Source organism: Mobula birostris, chromosome 20 (genome assembly GCF_030028105.1).
Source record: "Mobula birostris isolate sMobBir1 chromosome 20, sMobBir1.hap1, whole genome shotgun sequence".
NCBI lineage: Eukaryota > Metazoa > Chordata > Chondrichthyes > Myliobatiformes > Myliobatidae > Mobula > Mobula birostris.
Genome location: NC_092389.1, coordinates 45,683,013 through 45,703,308, shown reverse-complemented (window position 1 = coordinate 45,703,308; position 20,296 = coordinate 45,683,013). Strand labels below are relative to the sequence as shown.

General features: G+C 41.6%; 1 protein-coding gene across 6 annotated transcripts in view; it reads left to right on the top strand.

Moving 5' to 3' along the window:
* The window catches only part of snx19b (sorting nexin 19b), a 190,568-nt gene that overhangs the window by 92,304 nt on the left and 77,968 nt on the right, over window positions 1-20,296 (top strand). Inside the window, exon 9 of one of the 6 annotated variants that reach the window (XM_072238550.1) lies at window positions 8,338-8,974. The exons of 3 other annotated variants lie outside the window; for them this stretch is intronic. In XM_072238550.1, coding sequence (XP_072094651.1) covers window positions 8,338-8,383 — 46 coding nt within the window. In that variant the 3' untranslated portion in view covers window positions 8,384-8,974. 2 more of the 6 variants (XM_072238553.1, XM_072238551.1) reach the window with 2 other exon arrangements.

Here is a 20,296-nt window from a genome sequence, read left to right as displayed (position 1 = left end):
GATAACTGAAGAATTTTTTTTCTGGATACTCAAAATTGCACAACTAATGATTTAATGGTTCTTGGAAATAGAGTTCTGTTCATGTTGCAAGTAAAAACAACCATTAAAGGTCATTCTTATTTGATTTCAATGGATTAATATAAATATGTGTTTTCTTTCATGCTTCCATTATCGTGGGTGACAGCTCTTTGCTCAATTCTTTGCACAATGTTGGAAACAGCTGGGAAAAGAAACAATTTAGACAATTGGAGCTCCAGCAACCTAACGTACAGCTTACTTCAGCACTGCAGATGATTTAGATTAGATGAGATCAGATTAGTTTATCATCATATACACCAGGGTGCAGTGAAATTGCTTGTTCCCATGAAGCTCCCAGAGTAAGCAGTGATACATTAAATATTAATCAAGATTAGTTTTACTTGTTGCATCTACCTCAAAGCATACAGTGAAATGCATTGTTTATATCCACGACCAACACAGTCTGAATATGTGTTGGGGGGCAGATCGCAGGTGTTGCCATGCTTCTGGCACCAACGTAGTGTGCCCACAACTTACCAATATGTACAGTGCATCTTTGGAATGCGGGAGGAAACCAGAGCACCTGGAGCAAACACATGTGGTCAAGGGAAGGATGTGCAAACTCTTTACAGGTAGTGGAGGGAATTGAACCCCTATCTCTGTCGCTGTAAAGCATTACGTTAGCTGCCAAGCAACCATGTCATTGCTATTATAAATACAGCAATAGGTACAATGATGAGCACAAAGCAGCAGAATGGTGGAAAGATTGTAGTGCAATCTGAAGTCGTGCAAGAAGAAATGCTAAAGTGACCATAACAAAATAACTGAGAGAGGTAGAATTAAGAGTACAAGAATTTGGCAGCACTAAGGGAATATAAGAAGTGATTGGTTCAGCAGGGGAGGGCGCTTTTCTTAATTCTAGTTGTCTGAGCTTTCAAGTTGTTTTATTTGCCTATCTATTGAGATACAACATGGAGTAGGCCCTCTGGCCTTCTCAAACCATACCACTCAGCAATCCTCCGATTCAATTCTAGCCTAATCACAGGAGAGTTCACAGTGACCAATTAACATTCAAACCATTACATCTGTGGACTGTGGGAAGAACCCCATATAGTCACGTGGAGAATATACAAACTCCTTACAGAGAGTGGTGAGAATTGAACTCCAGTCGTTGCTACTGCGATGTGTTGTGCTAACCACTATGCTACAGTGCCACCCCTGTATCTTCTTTCTACATCTCCTGTATCTTCTCCCAGAAGGTAGAAAAAAAAGCAGAATCAGGTTTTTTTTTTAAATCGCTGTCCTGTGTTCCGAAATTTGTTGTTTGGTGACAGCAGTACAGTGCAATGCCTAAAAATTATTATAAAATACATTAGGAATATATAAAATATAAATTAATAGAGCAAAATAGTGAGAGTAGTGTTCATGGACCATTCAAAAATCTGATGGACAGAGGGGAAGAATCTGTTCCTAAAACGTTGAGTGTGTGTCTTCAGATTCTATACGTCCTCCCTGATGGTAGTAAGAAGAAGAAGGCGGGTTGTAGATGGTGGTGAGAGTCCTTCATGACGAATGTTGCCCTTTGAGGCATCACCTTTGAAAGACGTCCTGGATCCTGGGGAGGCTAGTGCCTGTGATGAAGCTGGCTGAGTTTACAACCCTCTGCAACTTTCTCCGATCCTTTGCTTTGGTGCCCCCATACCAGACAGTGATGCAACCAGTCAAAATGCTCTCCACGGTACATCTGTAGAAATTTGCTGGAGTCTTTGGTGACATACCATATCTTCTCCAATGCTGAGGGTCAGAATGGATGACCATTTTGGACTGACTGAGGTCTGTCAGTAGGGAATTGTAGAGGCCAGTTACTGATGAGACCCCATGTCCAAGGTCCAGGAGTTTACAGAGGACCTTATTTGGTTTTGTGGTTTTGAAGGTTGATCTGTAGTCAATATTGCGACCTGACATCGGTATTGTTGTTGAAGTGATCCAGAGCTGAACATAGTGCCTGGGAGATGGCATCCTCTGTTAGACTTATTTTCCCTGTACACAAATTGCAAGGATTAAAGATGAAAGATTAGCTTTATTAGTCACATGTACATTGAAATATGTTGTTTGTGTCAACCACCAACACAGTCTGAAGATATGCTGGAGGCAGCTCACAAGTGTTACCACACTTCTGGTGCCAAATAACATGCACACAACTCACTACCCCTAACCTGTACATGTTTGTAACATGGGAGGAAACTGGAGCACCCAAAGGAAACCCATGGGGTCACAGGGATTGCCTTTCTCTCCGTCATCCAATATATGACCATGGTGATATAAGTAGGAAGAAACAATACTTAGATGGAGATTTGCAGCATGTTAGCCTATCTTAATGGCAGTTCCAACGTTTGATTAGCAGTGCTCTTTCGGTTGTCTTTTAAACTATTTTTTATTGAGCATGCAATTAAAATCACAATGAAATTGATATTTATCATATCCTGGCTTAAAAGAACTTCGTTGTGTGTTTTGTATTAAAACCATAATTTTTTTTTGAAATTTTGGCTGAAGGAAATAAAATCATTTGCAAAAAAAAAAACATGTTTTTCCTAGAAATGTCACTTACATGATAATTAACTTAGTGATATTTTCATGTGGAAAGTCATGGCTGAGGATGTGTGCTCTTGTATCCTCAGAAATTTGAAAGAGCATTTCACTCTCACTGAAAGCAGCATCCAGTGAGCAGCAGTTCTGTGAGTGAAAATGCCTTGTTAACGAGAGAGGTCAGAGGAGAGGGGCCAGACTGGTTCAAGCTGACAGGAAGGCGACAGTAACTCAAATAACCACGTGTTACAACAGTGGTGTGCAGAAGAGAATCTCTGAATGCATAATGCCTCGAACCTTGAAGTGGATGGTTTAGCAGCAGAAGACCATGAACAAACACTCATTGGTCACTTTATTAGGTACAGGTGTATCTAATATGTGGGCACTGAGTGTAGAGTCATAAAGAGAGACAGCACAGATAAAGGCCCTTCGGCCCATGATAGATTGCAAACATTTTCATGTCTCAGTTGATGCCATGAGCCAAATACTGTCACATGCGCTAGGTGCAAAGAAAAATATACTTGTAGCAGCATCAAAGTTGAATGTACATTTATTATCAAAGTATGTATACTATATACAACCTTGAGATTCGTCTCCTTACAGGCAGCCACAAAACAAAGAAACCCAATGGAACTCAAACACCCAATGTGCAAAGAAAATGGTGCAAACATTAAAAGTAAACAATAATATTCAGAACTGAAGTTCACGAAAGTGAGTTCACAGTCATTGACAGGCTGAGCTCCTCTGATTTAGGTCTGTTGTTTGCTTCAGCCCCGAGGCACTGTTCCCATTAATCAGTGAAGCTGGAGTGCATGAGGTGTTCCAAAGACAAGATCGATGAGTTTTTAATAAAGCAGATGGCAGTGAGAAAGAGTCAACTGTTAAAATTCACAAGAGCACGCATATTCATGTTCAACAGGATTTAACAGTGTGGCAGTTATTGAAAATGATAGTTTCATACTTAGAAAACAATGGATTATTTGCTAAGTGTTTAAACATTTGAGTGCTATTAATATGAGAGTGTTGTTGGATTTTGCTCAAATGTTCTTGGAAAATTAAACCCGTCATTTGGCTCACAGCTTGTTTTTCCTAATAATATACTTTAGATGGCAGTAGAACATCACAGTTGTGCATTACCTTCTAAATATAATTTGTGTTTATTCTGTTGGGCATTAGAATTACAATGAAAGTATGAAAATTTGTCTTTGGGAGATTTTAGAACCTAGGACGGTAATAGGCCCTTCAGCCCACTGTTGTGTTGACCTTTTAACCTACTCTAAGATCAATGTAACCCTGCCCTCCCACGTAACCCTCCACTGTTCAATCACCCATGTGACTATCTAAGAATCTCTTAAATGTCCATAATGAATCTGCCTCTACCACCATCTCTGGCAGTACACCACTCTCTGTTTAAACAACCTATGCTAGATTAGATTAGCTCAAAATCGCTGGAGGAAAGGAAGAGAGAGTTAGTTCTTTTTCTTCATCACACAGTACATCTCCTGAAAACTGACTACACAGGCCAGGTACTGAAAAAGCTTTCAATGTACACTGAATCATGTCTCAGCACCTGACAGTTCTTTCGAAACATGAGGGTAAAATTGGAGGATCGTGAGATAAACACTGCTTGACTCTCACTGATTTATTCTATTGACCAAAATATATAAAATGTATAAATTTTTATTAAAAAAAGTTTTGAAATAATATTTTCTTGAACGAAGAATGCGTCTCATTACTTTGCTTTGTATAGCTGTGCTGAACATTGTTAGACTATGGTACTACTGAGCAGTAGGGTACTTGGTTTTGCTGATGCTTCGGTGTAAGGCTGCAGTGCATTACGCAAACAGACACTGTGCTGCCATGTGAACAGCCTTCATGCACTGCAGCACATCCTTCCTTTCTTCAGACTTTAAAGGTGATATGGCAGCCTTAAGAGAGCATGGTATTGTAACGGTTAGCGTTCACCAATTGGGGTTCAATTGCTGCTCCGGTCTGTAAGGAGTTTGTACAGTCTCCCCATGATTGTGTGGGTTTCCTTTGGGTGCTGCAGTTTCCACCCACAGCCCAAAGATGTATGGGAAGAAGTCAGAATAAGGTGGGGGAGGGAGGGGAAGGACACCTCACAGCTTCTTACTTCATCCTCAGTCCCCCACCCATCCACCTTCCCCTTTACCTAGTCTCACCTAACACCTCTGACCTTATATTTCCCCCTCCCCCCATCACCTTATTCTAGTGTGTTCTCCCCTTCCTCCCCATTCCTGATGAAGGGTCTCGTCCCAAAATGTCAGCTGTTCATTCATTTTCATAGATGCTGCCTGACTTGCTGAACTCCTCCAGCATTTTGTGCGTCTTCTTCATTTTTCATATTTTTGTAATAATGACTGTCTGGAAATACAAATAAATTTGGGAAGCGAAATGTAGGATCAATTCTAAAGCATTTTATTTCCCATTGGAATTTTTTCTTCCTCAGAGAAGAAAGAATATTTAAATTGCTACTTTATATAATATTTCACAGCAACTATTTAGCAGGTTACTTCAGTCAGAACTGAAGGAAACTGCAGGCGATGGATGGCTTTTTACTCTTTATAGTGCTGCGTGAAAAGAGTAAACTGCTGTTTCACATTCTCAACTTATTCTCTGTACTTCCTCAACTTTTTTTATTTATAGGCATCCGTTAGTCTCATGAGACCATGGATTTGCACCCTGGAAGGTTTCCAGGGCGCAGGCCTGGGCAAGGTTGTATGGAAGACCGGCAATTGCTGATGCTGCAAGTCTCCCCTCTCCACGCCACCGATGTTGTCCAAGGGAAGGGCATTAGGACCCATACAGCTTGGCACCGGTGTCGTCGCAGAGCAATGTGTGGTTAAGTGCCTTGCTCAAGGACACATGCTGCCTCAGCCAAGGCTCAAACTAGCGACCTTCAAATCACTAGACCAGCAGTCCCCAACCACCGGGACTGCAAAGCATACGCTACCGGCCCGCGAGGAAACGATATGAGTCAGCTGCACCTTTCCTCATTCCCTGTCATGCACTACTGTATTGAGCTTGAACGCACGTGAGGTGATTACACACGTGTCATCCATGTCAGCGTGAGAAGAAGATCAACTCCTCGAGCTTGCAAATGACGGCCGGCTGAGAAGTATGTTTCACATAACATCTCTGCCGGCATTCTGGATCAGAGTCAAGGCTAAATATCCTGAGATAGCCACGGAAGCACTGAAAACGTTGCTTTCATTTCCAACATATCTCTGCAATGAATGCAACGAAAACCAAATTGCGGAATAGACTGGACATAAGGAACCCCCTTCGAGTATCGCTGTCTCCCATCACCCCTCGATAGTACCGTCTTGTTGCAGGAAAACAAGCCCAGGGCTCCCACTGATCCAGCAATATTGGTGTGTTGCAATGATTTTATATGTTCATACAGGGAAAATATGTGCTGTGTGTTTAATATCCAAACGTTACTTAAAATGTTACGATGCTATTGACTGACTTATATAACCATATAACAATTACAGCATAGAAACAGGCCATCTCTGCCCTTCTAGTCCGTGCCGAACGCTACTCTCACCTAGTCCCACCGACCTGCACTCAGCCCATAACCCTCCATTCCTTTCCTGTTCATTTATCTATCCAATTTTTTCTTTAAATGATAATATCGAACTTGCTTCTGCCACTTCTACTGGAAGTTCATTCAACACTTACTTGAAGCTCCCCTGTCCTCCCCTGTCCTCCCCTGATAATTGACTTATCACTATATTCATGTGTGGAAAATATGCGCTGTGTGTTTAATATTAAATTCGTTAGATAAACCCTTTTAGAAACGAAATTGAGTGTATTAGCCACTTATCACCTATATTCCGGTCGTGATTAACAGCCCCCCCCCCCCGAACAGAATCGCCGAAAATGATTTGTAGGAGGAGGAGAAAAAATCGGCAGGTTACGCATGCACACTGGTGCCCGCGCAAGGCTTCATGGTCATTGTAGTCTTTCTCAGGGTAAACTCAACGTATTTGACTGCTACTCTTGTCCGTTGGCAACCCTAACACCACCACCACCGCCCCCCCACGCCCCCGGTCGGCCGGTTCACAAGAATATTGTCAATATGAAACCGGTCCGCAGTGCGATAAAGGTTGGGGACCCCTGCACTAGACGAATGCCTTAACCACTTGGCCACATGGTTCTCAGCTTTAACATGGTAGATTCATAGTTGTAATGCAAAGTACTGTAAGTCCAGGCAACAATCAAAATTAGAAAATGCACGACAAACAATCTTGCACTGGTTTAACATTTTAATGTCTGAAAAAGGATTTAGTGCTTTCCCGGCATATATGACGAACAAACTCTTCTTGAGTACAGGTATCGATTTTAACTGCTGTCTGTAAAGAGTTTGTACAGTCTCCCCATGATTGTGGGGTTTCCTTTGGGTGCTGCGGTTTCCACCCACAGCCCAAAGATGTACAGGAAGAAGCCGGAATAAGGTGGGGGGAGGGGGGGAGGAGGGGAAGGACACCTCACAGCTTCTGTGAGGTTTTGTGCTGTTGAAGTCAATCCTATGGTCATTGTAAATGCAGTGCTCTGTTACTGCCGATTTCTCTGGGTAACCTGAATGGATACACCTCCTGTGCTCCTTCATGCAGGTTCCCATAGTGCGTCCAGTTTGGCTACTGTGCCGCACCAATGGTTTTGTGACTGCCTGGTGAAGGAAACCATTGAAATAAAACTAGAGGAAAAGAATTTTAACAAAGATGAAGGCCTCGCTGTAAGTAAGAACTAGAATTCGATTGTAAACAAGGTGGGACAGCAGAAACCTGATTGGATGAGACTAACCAATCAGGAGGGATGGACGATGGGTATGAATACCCCTAGACTAGACATGCCCAGACATCATCCCTGATGAAGATGGTAGAGTTTGTCATTGAAATGTTGGGTAAAAGTGATACTTGTACCCGGCTGGAAGCCCGAGAAGAGTTTATTCGTAATTTAATGCCTGTCAGGTGTCAAGGGAACTGATGTTAATGTTGACTTAAACCCTGCAGGGGGGAGTAAGCCTCATATGATTTACTTCTTGGTGGGAACAAGGTGAAATAGAATATTGCTGAGATCCTGTATAGACCTATTCAGGTTCTAATATGCTGTCTTTTAAACTATAGCCCCTTGCTATAAATAAAACACAAAAGGACAATAAAGCAGAGCATATAGATTAACGATTCCAATGTTGTTCCAAATCCTCAAAATGACAAGTTATTATGCTTTTCCATGAATAACCTCAACTCTCTTCATCCACAAGGTAGCGTCATTATACAAACAGTAAATTTAATAGACTTGGTTGGTAATTGAGACTGTTGTATTTTTAATGAAAGACAGAGTAATCTAAAATTCTTTGAGTAGCTAATGGAAAAAGAGGAGTACATATTATAATCTTAGAGTTTCTCTGTATACACTCAGTGGCCACTTTATTAGGTGCCTCCTGTACCCAATGAAATGGACACTGAGTGTATGTTCATGGTCTTTTGCTTAGCCTATCCACTTCAAGGTTCGATATGTTGTGTGTTCGATGATGTTATTCTGCATACCGCTTTTGTAACGGATTGTTTCTTGAATTATTGACGCTTTCCTGTCAGCTTGAACCAGTCTGGCCATCCTCCTCTGACCTCTCTCATTAACAAGGTGTTTTCGCACACAAAACTACTGCTCGCTTTTTTTGTTTTTCACACTATTCTCTTGTGGTAGAGGGAGGAGAAGATGGCGACGCAGCGCGTTTGGCCGTTCCGAATGATATCATATGTGTAACTAGGGGCCGTGCACAATCCTGATTTGATGGAGACAGCCATGAGAAGCACGGAAGAACACCTGGAGAAACTTCTGAAATGCCCGCTTCACTGCCGCTGCTACTGTGCGATCGAGAATCTCTGGAGGGGAAGACCCCAAATCCTCGGCTTTGCCTATTGCCTGTTGCTGGGGTCGGGGTCGAAGTGTTCTGCAGAGATGGTGCTCAGTGCTTGGTGTCGGAGAGCTGGTTGGAGGCTCAGAGTTTTCGGATGGACTCAGAGTCAGACTGTGGTCGGATGCTTCCGGGATGCTGCATCGGCAAGTTTGCAGCGCTGGAGGTTCACCGTCTGCGTGAGATGATGGGACTTTCGAGAGCCTTTGAGACTTTTTACCGTGCTCATGGTCTGTTCCTTATCAAATTATGGTATTGCTTTGCACTGTTGTAACTATATGTTATAATTATGTGGTTTTTGTCAGTTTTTCAGTCGGTTTGTCATGTGCTTCTGTGATATCATTCTGGAGAAACATTGTACCATTTCTTAATGCCTGCATTATTAAATGACAATAAAAGAGGACTGCATGTCCTCATAATCTAATCTGAATTCTGAAGACTGATGTGTGTGAAAATCCTAGGAGATCAGCAGTTTTTGAGATACTCAAACCACCCCATCTGGCACCAACAATCATTCCACGGTCAAAGTTTCTTCCCCATTCAACTGAACCTCTTGACCACGTCTGCATGCTTTTATGCATTGAGTTACTGTGATAGGATTGGCTTATTTGATATTTGCATTAACGAACAGGTGTGCCTAATAAAGTGGTGACTTAGTGTATAAGTTACAATGCGTGTACAAACGTTTGTATATGTACGTGTTATATGAGTGACTCACCTAATTCCAATGTAAAATGGACAGATGTTTCACTGATGCTTCATATATTCCTTCAAAACCTTTTAAAGTCTTTTTGAGGGAAATGAGTTTAAAATACAATGATTATCAGCTTTGCTAATCAGACTGTATGGTCACATGAATTATTGGACTCCAGACGACTGTTGGTTCAACACCCACACTTAAATTTCGTCATGGCTGTTGACATCTTGAACTAAAAGGTACTGCTAATAACGGAGGGCATGAAACAATGAGAGTGTCATTAGAAATCCATCTGATTCACCAGTGTTGCTCAAGGAAGGAAACATGCCGTCTTGTGACTTCAGACATCCCGCATGCTGAGTGACTTTAATCTGCTTCTTGCTGTAGTTTGGAAAGTCATAAACATTTAGAAATGGACAATAAATGTCAGAGTAGATAATAAAAATAGGACAGTGCAATAACAGAACACTGACCTGATGGAAAGACATCAGGCTTTTAACTGTTTTTTTCCCCCTCTTTGCTGTTATTCTCTGAGTAATTGAATGCTTCTAGAATTTTCTGGTTTAATTTCTGATTTTCAGCAGCCAACAGTATTTAGTTTCTGTGTCAAAATTCAGTTTACTGTCACTGACTTACGAGGGGTGATTGATAAGTTCATGGCCTAAGGTAGAAAGAGTCAATTTTAGGAAACCTAGCACATTTATTTTTCAACATAGTCCCCTCCCACATTTGCACACTTAGTCCAGCGGTTGTGGAACATACGGATCTTGGACCTCCAGAAAGTGCCCACAGCAGGGGTAATTGAGAAGTTTGTGGCCTAAGGTAGAAGGAGATGAGTTATTAACTTCAAACTTTCTGCGTAATCGCTCGAAGAGTTGAACCGCATGTGCATGTAAAGAAAGCTGTATGACTCATCTCCTTCTACCCTAGGCCGCGAACTTATCAATTACCCCTGCTGTGGACACTTTCTGGAGGTCCAAGATCCGTATGCTCCACGACCACCGGACTAAGTGTGTACATGTAGGAGGGGACTATGTTGAAAAATAAATGTGCTAGGATTTCTAAAATTGACTCCTTCTACCTTTGGCCACAAACTTATCAATCACCCCTCGTATGTTGTGAAAGTTGTTGTTTCATAGCTGCAGTACAGTGCAAGACATAAAAGTTACTGTAAGTCATAATAAATAAGTAAATAGATAAATATTGCAAAAGAGGAATAGCAAGGTTGTGTTCATTGGTTGCTCAGAAATCTGATGGTGGAGGGAAGAAGCTGTTCCTAAAATATTGAGTGTGTGTTGTCAGGCTCCTGTACCTCCTCCCCAATAGGACATACAATCAATCTATGCATATAAACTATCATACGTATTTATATTTATTGTTTTTTAAAAATTATTATTGTGTTCTTGATGTTATGTGTGTATTTTTCTAGTAACAATTATTTCATTTTCCTTTACACTTATGTACTGGAAATGACATTAAACAATCTTGAATCTTGAAATAGACTGGTTAACCTGTGAGCACTGCAGAGCACACATCCAAAGCATCTGTGTGTTAACAAGTATAGGAGACTGCAGACGCCGGACTCTGGGGCAACGAAGAATTGGCCGGAGGGACACAGTGGGTTGAGCAGCATCTGTGAGAGGATGGTGGGATAGAAGTTCAACAGTAAAAGTTTGTTACATTCATATATTGGTTATTCAGCCATTTGCATTACTTAAATGAATGTGTTCTGTGTCTAAAGTGCAGTTGAGTGTCAAATAGAGATGAGGCAGTAGAAGAATTCAAAAGCATACATGAAAATTTGAGAATCTATGTGTTTCTTAAAGGCTAATGTAGGTCTACAAGCCTACTATCCAATCTCCCTTTATACAACAAAACATAGAATATAGAACACCACAGTACAGTGCCTTCAGCCCCTGATGTTATGCCGACCTTTTAAACCTACTCTAACCCTTCTGTTCCACGTAGACCTCGGTTTTTCTATCATCCATGTACCTACATGTCCGTGAGCCAGTTGGGTTGGTCGGTACCATCTGAGGGGAATAATGCCCATAGTGATTTTTGGCAAGGTATATAACTCTAGAGTTAGAAAATATGTGATAGCATTGCACCAGTGGTAGCTTTATTACTTCAAATAAGTAATCACTTTTTGTATATATTCCATATTAACATCAGTACAGTAGAAAATGTTACCCCACCCCCCAAAAGGTAAAAAAATCCTCATTTGGAGAGATTTCTGGAGTTTTATCGATGTCATGATATTTTCCATATTGTATCAAATCAAAACAATCTTAAACTTCTGTCATAGCATATAGAATTACAGTACAATAATTCAAATGTGGGGTTCCACACACGGCCATAACTTAGTCATAGACATAGTCATAGTCAACTGGTTTTCGTTACAGTTGCACCATAAATAATAAATAGTAATAAAACCATAAATAGTTAAATAGTAATATGTAAATTATGCCAGGAAATAAGTTCAGGACCAGCCTGTTGGCTCAGGGTGTCTGACCCTCCAAGGAAAGAATCGTAAAGTTTGATGGCCACAGGCAGGAATGACTTCCTATGACGCTCTGTGTTGCATCTCAGTGGAATGAGTCTCTGGCTGAATGTACTCCTGTGCCCACCCAGTACATTACGTAGTGGATGGGAGACATTGTCCAAGATGGCATGCAACTTGGACAGCATCCTCTTTTCAGACACCACCGTGAGAGAGTCCGGTTCCATCCCCACAACATCACTGGCCTTATGAATGAGTTTGTTGATTCTGTTGGTGTCTGCTACCCTCAGCCTGCTGCCCCAGCACACAACAGCAAACATGATAGCACTGGCCACCACAGACTCGTAGAACATCCTCAGCATCGTCCGGCAGATGTTAGGCCCCACTTGATTGTAAAATGAATATATTTAATCAAAGACTGCTTTCCATACTTTCATAACCTATTAATAACAATAATAATTTTCCAAGTCTTCCACGTCTTCCACATCTTCATCTGTTTCTTAAATATCTTTAATGTATCTGCCTTTACAACCATCCCTGGCAGTGTGTTCCACACACCTCTCACTTTCTGCATTTAAATGTACTTCTGACATCCCCCTTACACTTTCCAATCACCTTAACATTATGCTCCCTTGTATTAGCCATTTCCACCGTGGGAAAATGTCTCGGCTATCACTCGATCTGTGCCTCTTAACATCTTATACATCTCTATTAAGTCACCTCTTATTCTCCTTCATTCCAAAGAGAAAAGCCTTAGCTCGTTCAGCCTATTTTAATAAGACGTGCTTTCTAATCCAAGCAGCATCCTGGTAAATCTGATCTGCACATTTGTTGAAGCTTCTACATCGTTCCTGTAATGAGGTGACCAGAATTGAACACTACAGGTTTCCCCCGCCATCCGAAGGTAGAGCGTCCCTATGAAACGGTTCGTAAGCCGAAATGTCGTAAAGCGAAGAAGCAAATACCATTTATTTATATGGGAAAATTTTGTGAGCGTTCGCAAACCCAAAAATAACCTACCAAATCATGCCAAATAACACATAAAACCTAAAATAACAGTAACATATAGTAAAAGCAGGAATGATATGATAAATACACAGCCTATATAAAGTAGAAATTCTTTTCCACAATCATTACTGAACTGTTTCCCGTAGTGAAAATCTCACGCAAGCGCTGTTGGCAAAAACACAGCGCAAGCGCTCTCCAGTAACCTTTAAGCTATGAAGCTGCCAAATCATACCAAATAACACGTAAAAATACACAGCCGATATAAAGTAGAAATATGTATGTACAGTGTAGTATCACTTACCGGAATTGGGAAAGTGCGGAGCACACTGATGGTGGTGTGTTAGACTTGTCGGAGTTTGGGTGGTGCAGTGGCCCCCACCCTCCAGGCCGCCGAGCGATACATTGCTGCGAAGCATGCAGGGGTCCAGCGGTAGCTGGGAGGCACACAGCACATCTTTAAGAAAAAAGCCAAAATAAACATGGTAATTAATTAGGTGCCACCCGACACGTAATTGTTGGCCGCACCTAATTAATTAGCTTGTTTATTTCAGCTTTTTTCTTAAAGATGAGCTGTGTGCCTCCCGGCTGCTGCTGCATTTTCCGCGAATCGGTACAGTATCTGTCCGTGGCCTGGGGGTTGGAGTGGTGGGACACTGGGGTGTCACCTCATCGTCTGTTTCCATTAGAGCAGGCAGCTCATCTTCTATGACTGCCCGCCTTGATATCGAAGGTCGAGGTTCGTCGTCTGCTGTGGCTGATGTGGAAGGCTTGCTTGGCTGCTGAGCCTTGCGCATTTTTCTATCATACAGTTCTTTGTAAGCACTCAAATCATCTTGCAAATATGCCCTAAACTGACGTACCCTTTCAAAATTAAAGTCGTACTTTATCATTGCAGCGAAAATCTCACGCATTTGCTTCACTTTCGCTACTGCATTCGGTTTCGATAATTATCCCGTCCTCGTCCAATTGCATCAGCTCTTCATCTATCAGTTCTTGGTCATGGGATGCCAAAACCTCTTCAACATCATCTTCATCAGCTTCCACAAGCCAAACTCATTTAATCCTTACTTTGTTCACCACGATCAAAACGCTTAATTATGTCTAGTTTTACACTAAGTGTAACACCCTTACGAGTTCTTTTAGGCTTTTCCGATACCTTAGAACTCATCTTGCTAACGGCTGCTCACAGGCACGTGTTTAAGCAATGCCGTTCTGAATCCGGAGAGAGCGGCTGCTCGGGGCGCGCGCTGCCTTTTATCGTGCGCTGATTTTTTTATCGCGCACTGCTTTTTCTTTGTAACAGTGAAAAACCTCCTGAATGCGAAAACAGGATACTAATGTAGGTCTTTCGTAACAGGAGGTTCGAAAAGCGGGGGACACCTGTACTCCAAGTGTGGTCTAACCAGGATTTTAGAGAGCTGTAATATCACCTCATGGCTCTTGAACTCAATCCCGCGACTAATGAAGGCCAACACGCCATACATCTGAACAACCCTATCAAATTTGTTTGACTATCAACAATCTGTATCGTTCGAAATGTTTCAAATAGATCACTCAGCATGCTTTTCAATGGAATTGTCTTACTTTAAGTTGTAGTATTTGACCTTAAAGATTGTTATGTAGAATCTTTGCTCAAAATTCTTCTCATCAATGTGTTATCTTTAATAGTTTTATTCCTTATCTTTCAAATATCTACCATTTTGCTAATATTTAGAGTATTTGACTTTGCATTAGGAAATCAGTAAAACTGGGTGCAAGTGATCAAAACCTACTGTTTAACAGTGTTTGGTTGCCAAAATTTGGTTATAAATGAAGCTGTAATAAACAAATCAAACACCAAAACTGGACCACATAAAACATCACAATTTACTCATAGATATCATTTTACAGGTACTAAATGCAAGAAGAACTGTCACAACCACAGACTCTGCTGATGGGTCTATGTATAGATTGCGCAGCAGGTTTGGCAATTACGCTCATGGGCATGCACGTTCCATCTAATTACTGTTCAATTATGGCAGTATTTAACTCCCTTCTTTTCATTCTAGTCTTGTCGAGACTTGACCCAAAGCACAATAATGCTACGCTCCCTGCTTACCCCTCGTGTTGTCTGGGAAAGAGGACTTCTATTTCAACTGATGCTGGAAAGGAGCGGTATTCGTTTAGTCTTTAGATATTGCTTTCAGCCACAGTGTTGGCAATTTACTTTCAGTTTGGGAGTTTTGTGTAATGGTTCTGTTGGCCTATACTCCTTTTCCTTTAAATTCTGCAACAGTTCTCATTAAAGTCAGTGAACTAAAGGGCCACTTCAATGTGTGTGTGTCTCTGCACATTTGATTTGTATCCGAATGTTCTGACAAAAACTGGGAACTCAGAATTCTGAAAACCTTCGGAAAACACACTACCAACACAAGCACAGAGGGAATGGAAGAGACTGTGTCCAGCTGTAATTAGCATAATAAAATGACGAGTTGTTAATCTGAATTAATGAGCTTCCTATCTCACCATTTGGTTCTTCTGCACCATGCATACCTTATCATGGTTTCATTGTATCATTAATACTTTCACTGCCGATATCTCTACATGACTGAGGGAATAGAAATGAGATAAATTTCATTTATACCCATGTTCACTTTGGTTTCCACCCTTTTTAACAACCAGAAGTCAGCTGAAGAGGTGTAAATCAAATTCGAGAAATGGTAGCAACACACACAAAAGTTGCTGGTGAACGCAGCAGGCCAGGCAGCATCCCTAGGAAGAGGCGCAGTCGACGTTTCAGGCCGAGACCCTTCGTCAGGACTAACTGAAGGAAGAGGCATGGTAATGATAATGGAATAGACAGTGTAACAGATTGAATTTTTACTTCACACTCCTGAGCGCTCGTAGACCATGTCTGAGTCCTTACTTTATGCTCCTACGATTACAAGTTCAATTGCCAACACTCAAATCTAGTTAAGTATTCCATATCAGATTTCACTGTTAACCCAGCACCTGAGCACTGTAGTATTCATGGATAAAGGGGAGAATTTGTGTGTGTTTTCAAGTTTGAAGGAATATTGTCAAGAGCTGACATAGAGACTCACACATCCATCTGAACCTAATGTATCAGAAGGAATCATACAATCAGTGAATAATAGTGCGATGTAGAGTTTTATCCTAAGGGGTTGTCTATTGGTAGGTCCGCAGGTGGCTGTAGAGGCTGATATGTGATCCACGTAACTGGATGTTAGGGTGGATTTTGTTCATGGAGAATGCTTGTGCATTACTTAGTTTAACGTGGGGAGGGTGATGTACGGGCAGCCACCACACAGTCCTTGGTAGATTGGGGCCAAGATCTGGAGACCCATCACTTTCGCAGCCTTCACTGCCATTGTGATGTGCCATCGTCTTCTGCCAGCTCCACCATTGCTTGAATCGCTCTTTGCCTGGAACTCCCCCTTGACCTTACTGCCATGGGTGACCCTACCAGGAGCTAAACTCTAAACGGCATTGCTTTCTGGATCTCAGGAACTCACAGGCTTCTCTGTCACAACAAGGTGGCAATCCTCAGAGAAGGAATCAGTGAATAGTGTAATGGGAAGCAAAACTTGTCAGAGATGAAGGAAACATAACTTAGGTGCCTAAGACTTTTGCACAGTACTGTATTTGTAAATGTGGAGTGGAGAGTGAGGTTGTAAATCTGGCGGGAGCAAAGGATGTTGGGTATGGCAAGGGTGGAGTGCCGTGGGAAAGGTGCAGAACAGGTGGCAGTAAAGGAGAGCCAGTTGCGGGAGGTACCGTGGGTGCAAACGCACCCAGCCCTGAGACACCAGGCAAGGTCATTTGATTCCAAACAATTGGTTTATTGATCAGTACAGAATGTCCCTCTGGTGCTTCCTGCTCCCTCCTCTCTCTCTCTTCCCCTTTTCCCAACCATGTATTCCCCCTCTCCTTGCCCCCTTCCCACTCTCAGTCCACGATAAAGACCCATATCAGAATCAGGTTTATCATCACTCACATATCTCATGAAATTTGCTTATGGCACTATTATTGATTGTCTAAAATGATTACATAGCAACAGTAATAACATGGTAGTCCTGATGGATGATACCACCAGAAAAATAGAAGTGAAAGAGATAAATTGCTTCTGTTTGTGAAAGCACAGCTTCAGTTCATAAACTGCAGTAATCTGAAGCCCTTTGCAGCAAAAGAAAATAATCCAAACATAGAAGAGCACAATGAATTATGTAAATAATATAAATTAAAGATATTGGCCTTCAAGGAACTGTAAATGCTCATCTGAAAAGAATGACGTGGACCCTGTGAAAATTATGGTTTATCTTCACACTTTTCTTGGGAAAGCAGAACAGAGGAGCTGTCCAAAACTGACCCCACTAATTCTTCATGGCCAACTCCTAAATCACTTATCTATTGAAATTGCTAGACATCCCAAGTTTCTTGATGTGTTGCAGAGATACTGCTGGAATACCTTTCCAATTAGAAGTTTTGTTGTTAGAGAATTGCTTTTTCAACAATGCCAGTAAAGCACTTAAAAGTATTTTTCCTGGCACTGTTGAGGACTGCAATCAAACCGTCAATACTGAGGAACACTCAAGAACGATGAAGGATGAGTCTTTGCACAGAGACTCATCTACATGTGTAGGGTCGATAACCTTCTTGTTCTCCCTGACAAGCAAATCGTTTAATGGTGTTTGACCCTAGTCTTTTTTAGTTTGTTTCATAATAGAAGGTTGATAATTGTATTAAGACTTCGCATCTTTACACCAGAAAGTAAAGAAGGTCCTGAGAATGATGAAATTTATTTGAAGCTTATTACTATTGTGGTTATGGCAAAGGTCAAGGAACCCCTATATCACTGCATGTGACATCAACACCATTCATTCTGTTTCTCTTTGTTATACTTGGTTCACATGGCAATTTTAAATTAAATCCTTCTGAATGAGATGTAATTCTATTCCTCGAGTTTTATGCATAAATTCTACAGTCACAAACATTCTGGTAAATAAGGCATGCTCTTTGCTTGCTGCTGCCATCAACCAGGAGGTACACCAACCTTAGGTCCCACACCCACCAGGTTCAGGCAAAGTTCTTACTCTTCAACCATCAGGCTCCAAAACTGGCATAGATAACTTCACTCAGTACAACTCTGAGCTATTCAACAAACTGCAGGCTCCCTTTCAAGGACTCCACAACTCATAGTATTATTTATTTTTTATTTGCACAATTTGCCCTCTTTTGCACATTGGTTATTTGCTTGTCTTTATTTGTGTCTAGTTTTCCATTGATTCTATTGTATTTCTTTGTAGAATACCTGCAAGAAAATTAATCTCAAGGTGGTATATGGTGACTTTGATTATTATTTACTGTGACTTTTGACATTGACTTTGGGTTCAAATTATTATCTATTTTCCAATAGTGCTGGTTCTTGCAATGCTGCTAAAAAAATTAGAATATTTGTCAAAGTAAAACTGTATTAGGTATGTGGGTGAAAAAAGTTTTGCACAATTGGAAATAATGATATTGCTGAACTACACCCACTGTTGTTCATTGTTTTGTACATAAGTTCATGTACAGTCATGCAACTGTACATATATGAAACCAAATGAAACAATGTTCCTTTGGACCATGGTGCACTCACACAACATATATCATACACAGCACATAAAACAAAATATTGGCATAAGTAAGTGAATAAAATAAAATTCAAAATGCATGTGAAAGTGCACAGGTGAACAGTAAACAGCTTAGACAATAGACAATAGGTGCAGGAGTAGGCCATTCGGCCCTTCGAGCCAGCACCGCCATTCACTGTGATCATGGCTGATCATCCACAATCAGAATCCAGTTCCTGCCTTATCCCCATAACCTTTGATTCCGCTATCTTTAAGAGCTCTATCCATCTCTTCCTTGAAAGCATCCAGAGACTTGGCCTCCACAGCTTTCTGGGGCAGAGCATTCCACATATCCACCACTCTCTGGGTGAAAAAGTTTTCCCTCAACTCCGTTCTAAATGGCCTACCCCTTAATCTTAAACTGTGGCCTCTGGTACTGGACTCACCCATCAGTGAGAACATGCTTCCTGCCTCCAGCGTGTCCAATCCCTTAATAATCTTATATGTTTCAATAAGATCCCCTCTCAGCCTTCTAAGTTCCAGAGTATACAAGCCCAGTCGCTCCAACCTTTCAACATATGACAGTCCCGCCATCCCGGGAATTAACCTTGTGAACCTACGCTGCACTCCCTCAATAGCAAGAATGTCCTTCCTCAAATTTGGAGACCAAAACTGCACACAGTACTCCAGGTGTGGTCTCACCAGGGCCCTGTACAGCTGCAGAAGGACCTCTTTGCTCTTATACTCAATTCCCCTTGTTATGAAGGCCAGCATGCCATTAGCTTTCTTCACTGTCTACTGTACTTGCATGCTTGCTTTCAGTGACTGATGTACAAGAACACCTAGATCTCGTTGTACTTCCCCTTTTCCTAACTTGACTCCATTTAGATAATAATCTGCCTCCCTGTTCTTACCACCGAGGTGGATAGCCTCACATTTATCCACATTAAACTGCATCTGCCCACTCACCCAGCCTGTCCAAGTCACCCTGCATTCTCATAACATCCTCCTCACATTTCACACTGCCACCCAGCTTTGTGTCATCGGCAAATTTGCTAATGTTACTTTTAATTCCCTCATCTAAATCATTAATATATATTGTAAACAGCTGCGGTCCCAGCACTGAACCCTGCGGTGCCCCACTGGTCACTGCCTGCCATTCCGAAAGGGACCCGTTAATCGCTACTCTTTGTTTTCTGTCAGTGAGCCAATTTTCAATCCATGTCAGTACTCTGCCCCCAATACCATGTGCCCTAATTTTGCCCACTAACCTCCTATGTGGGACTTTATCAAAGGCTTTCTGAAAGTCCAGGTACACTACATCCACTAGCTCTCCCTTGTCCATTTTCATAGTTACATCCTCAAAAAATTCCAGAAGATTAGTCAAGCATGATTTCCCCTTCGTAAATCCATGCTGACTCGGACCAATCCTGTTACTGCTATCCAGATGTGTCGTAATTTCATCTTTTATAATTGTCTCCAGCATCTTTCCCACCACCGACGTCAGGCTAACATAATTCCCTGTTTTCTCTCTTCCTCCCTTCTTGAAGAGAAGGACAACATTAGCCACTCTCTAATCCACAGAAACTGATCCTGAATCTATAGAACATTGGAAAATGATTACCAATGCGTCCACGATTTCTAAAACCACCTCCTTAAGTACCCTGGAATGCAGACCATCAGGTCCCGGGGACTTATCAGCCTTCAGACCCAATAGCCTATCCAACACCATTTCCTGCCTAATATAAATTTCCTTCAGTTCATCCATTACCCTAGGTCCTTTGGCCACTATTGTATCTGGGAGATTGCTTGTGTCTTCCCTAGTGAAGGCAGATCCAAAGTACTTGTTCAAGTCGTCTGCCATTTCCTTGTTCCCCATAATAAATTCACCTGCTTCTGTCTTCAAGGGCCCAATTTTGGTCTTAACT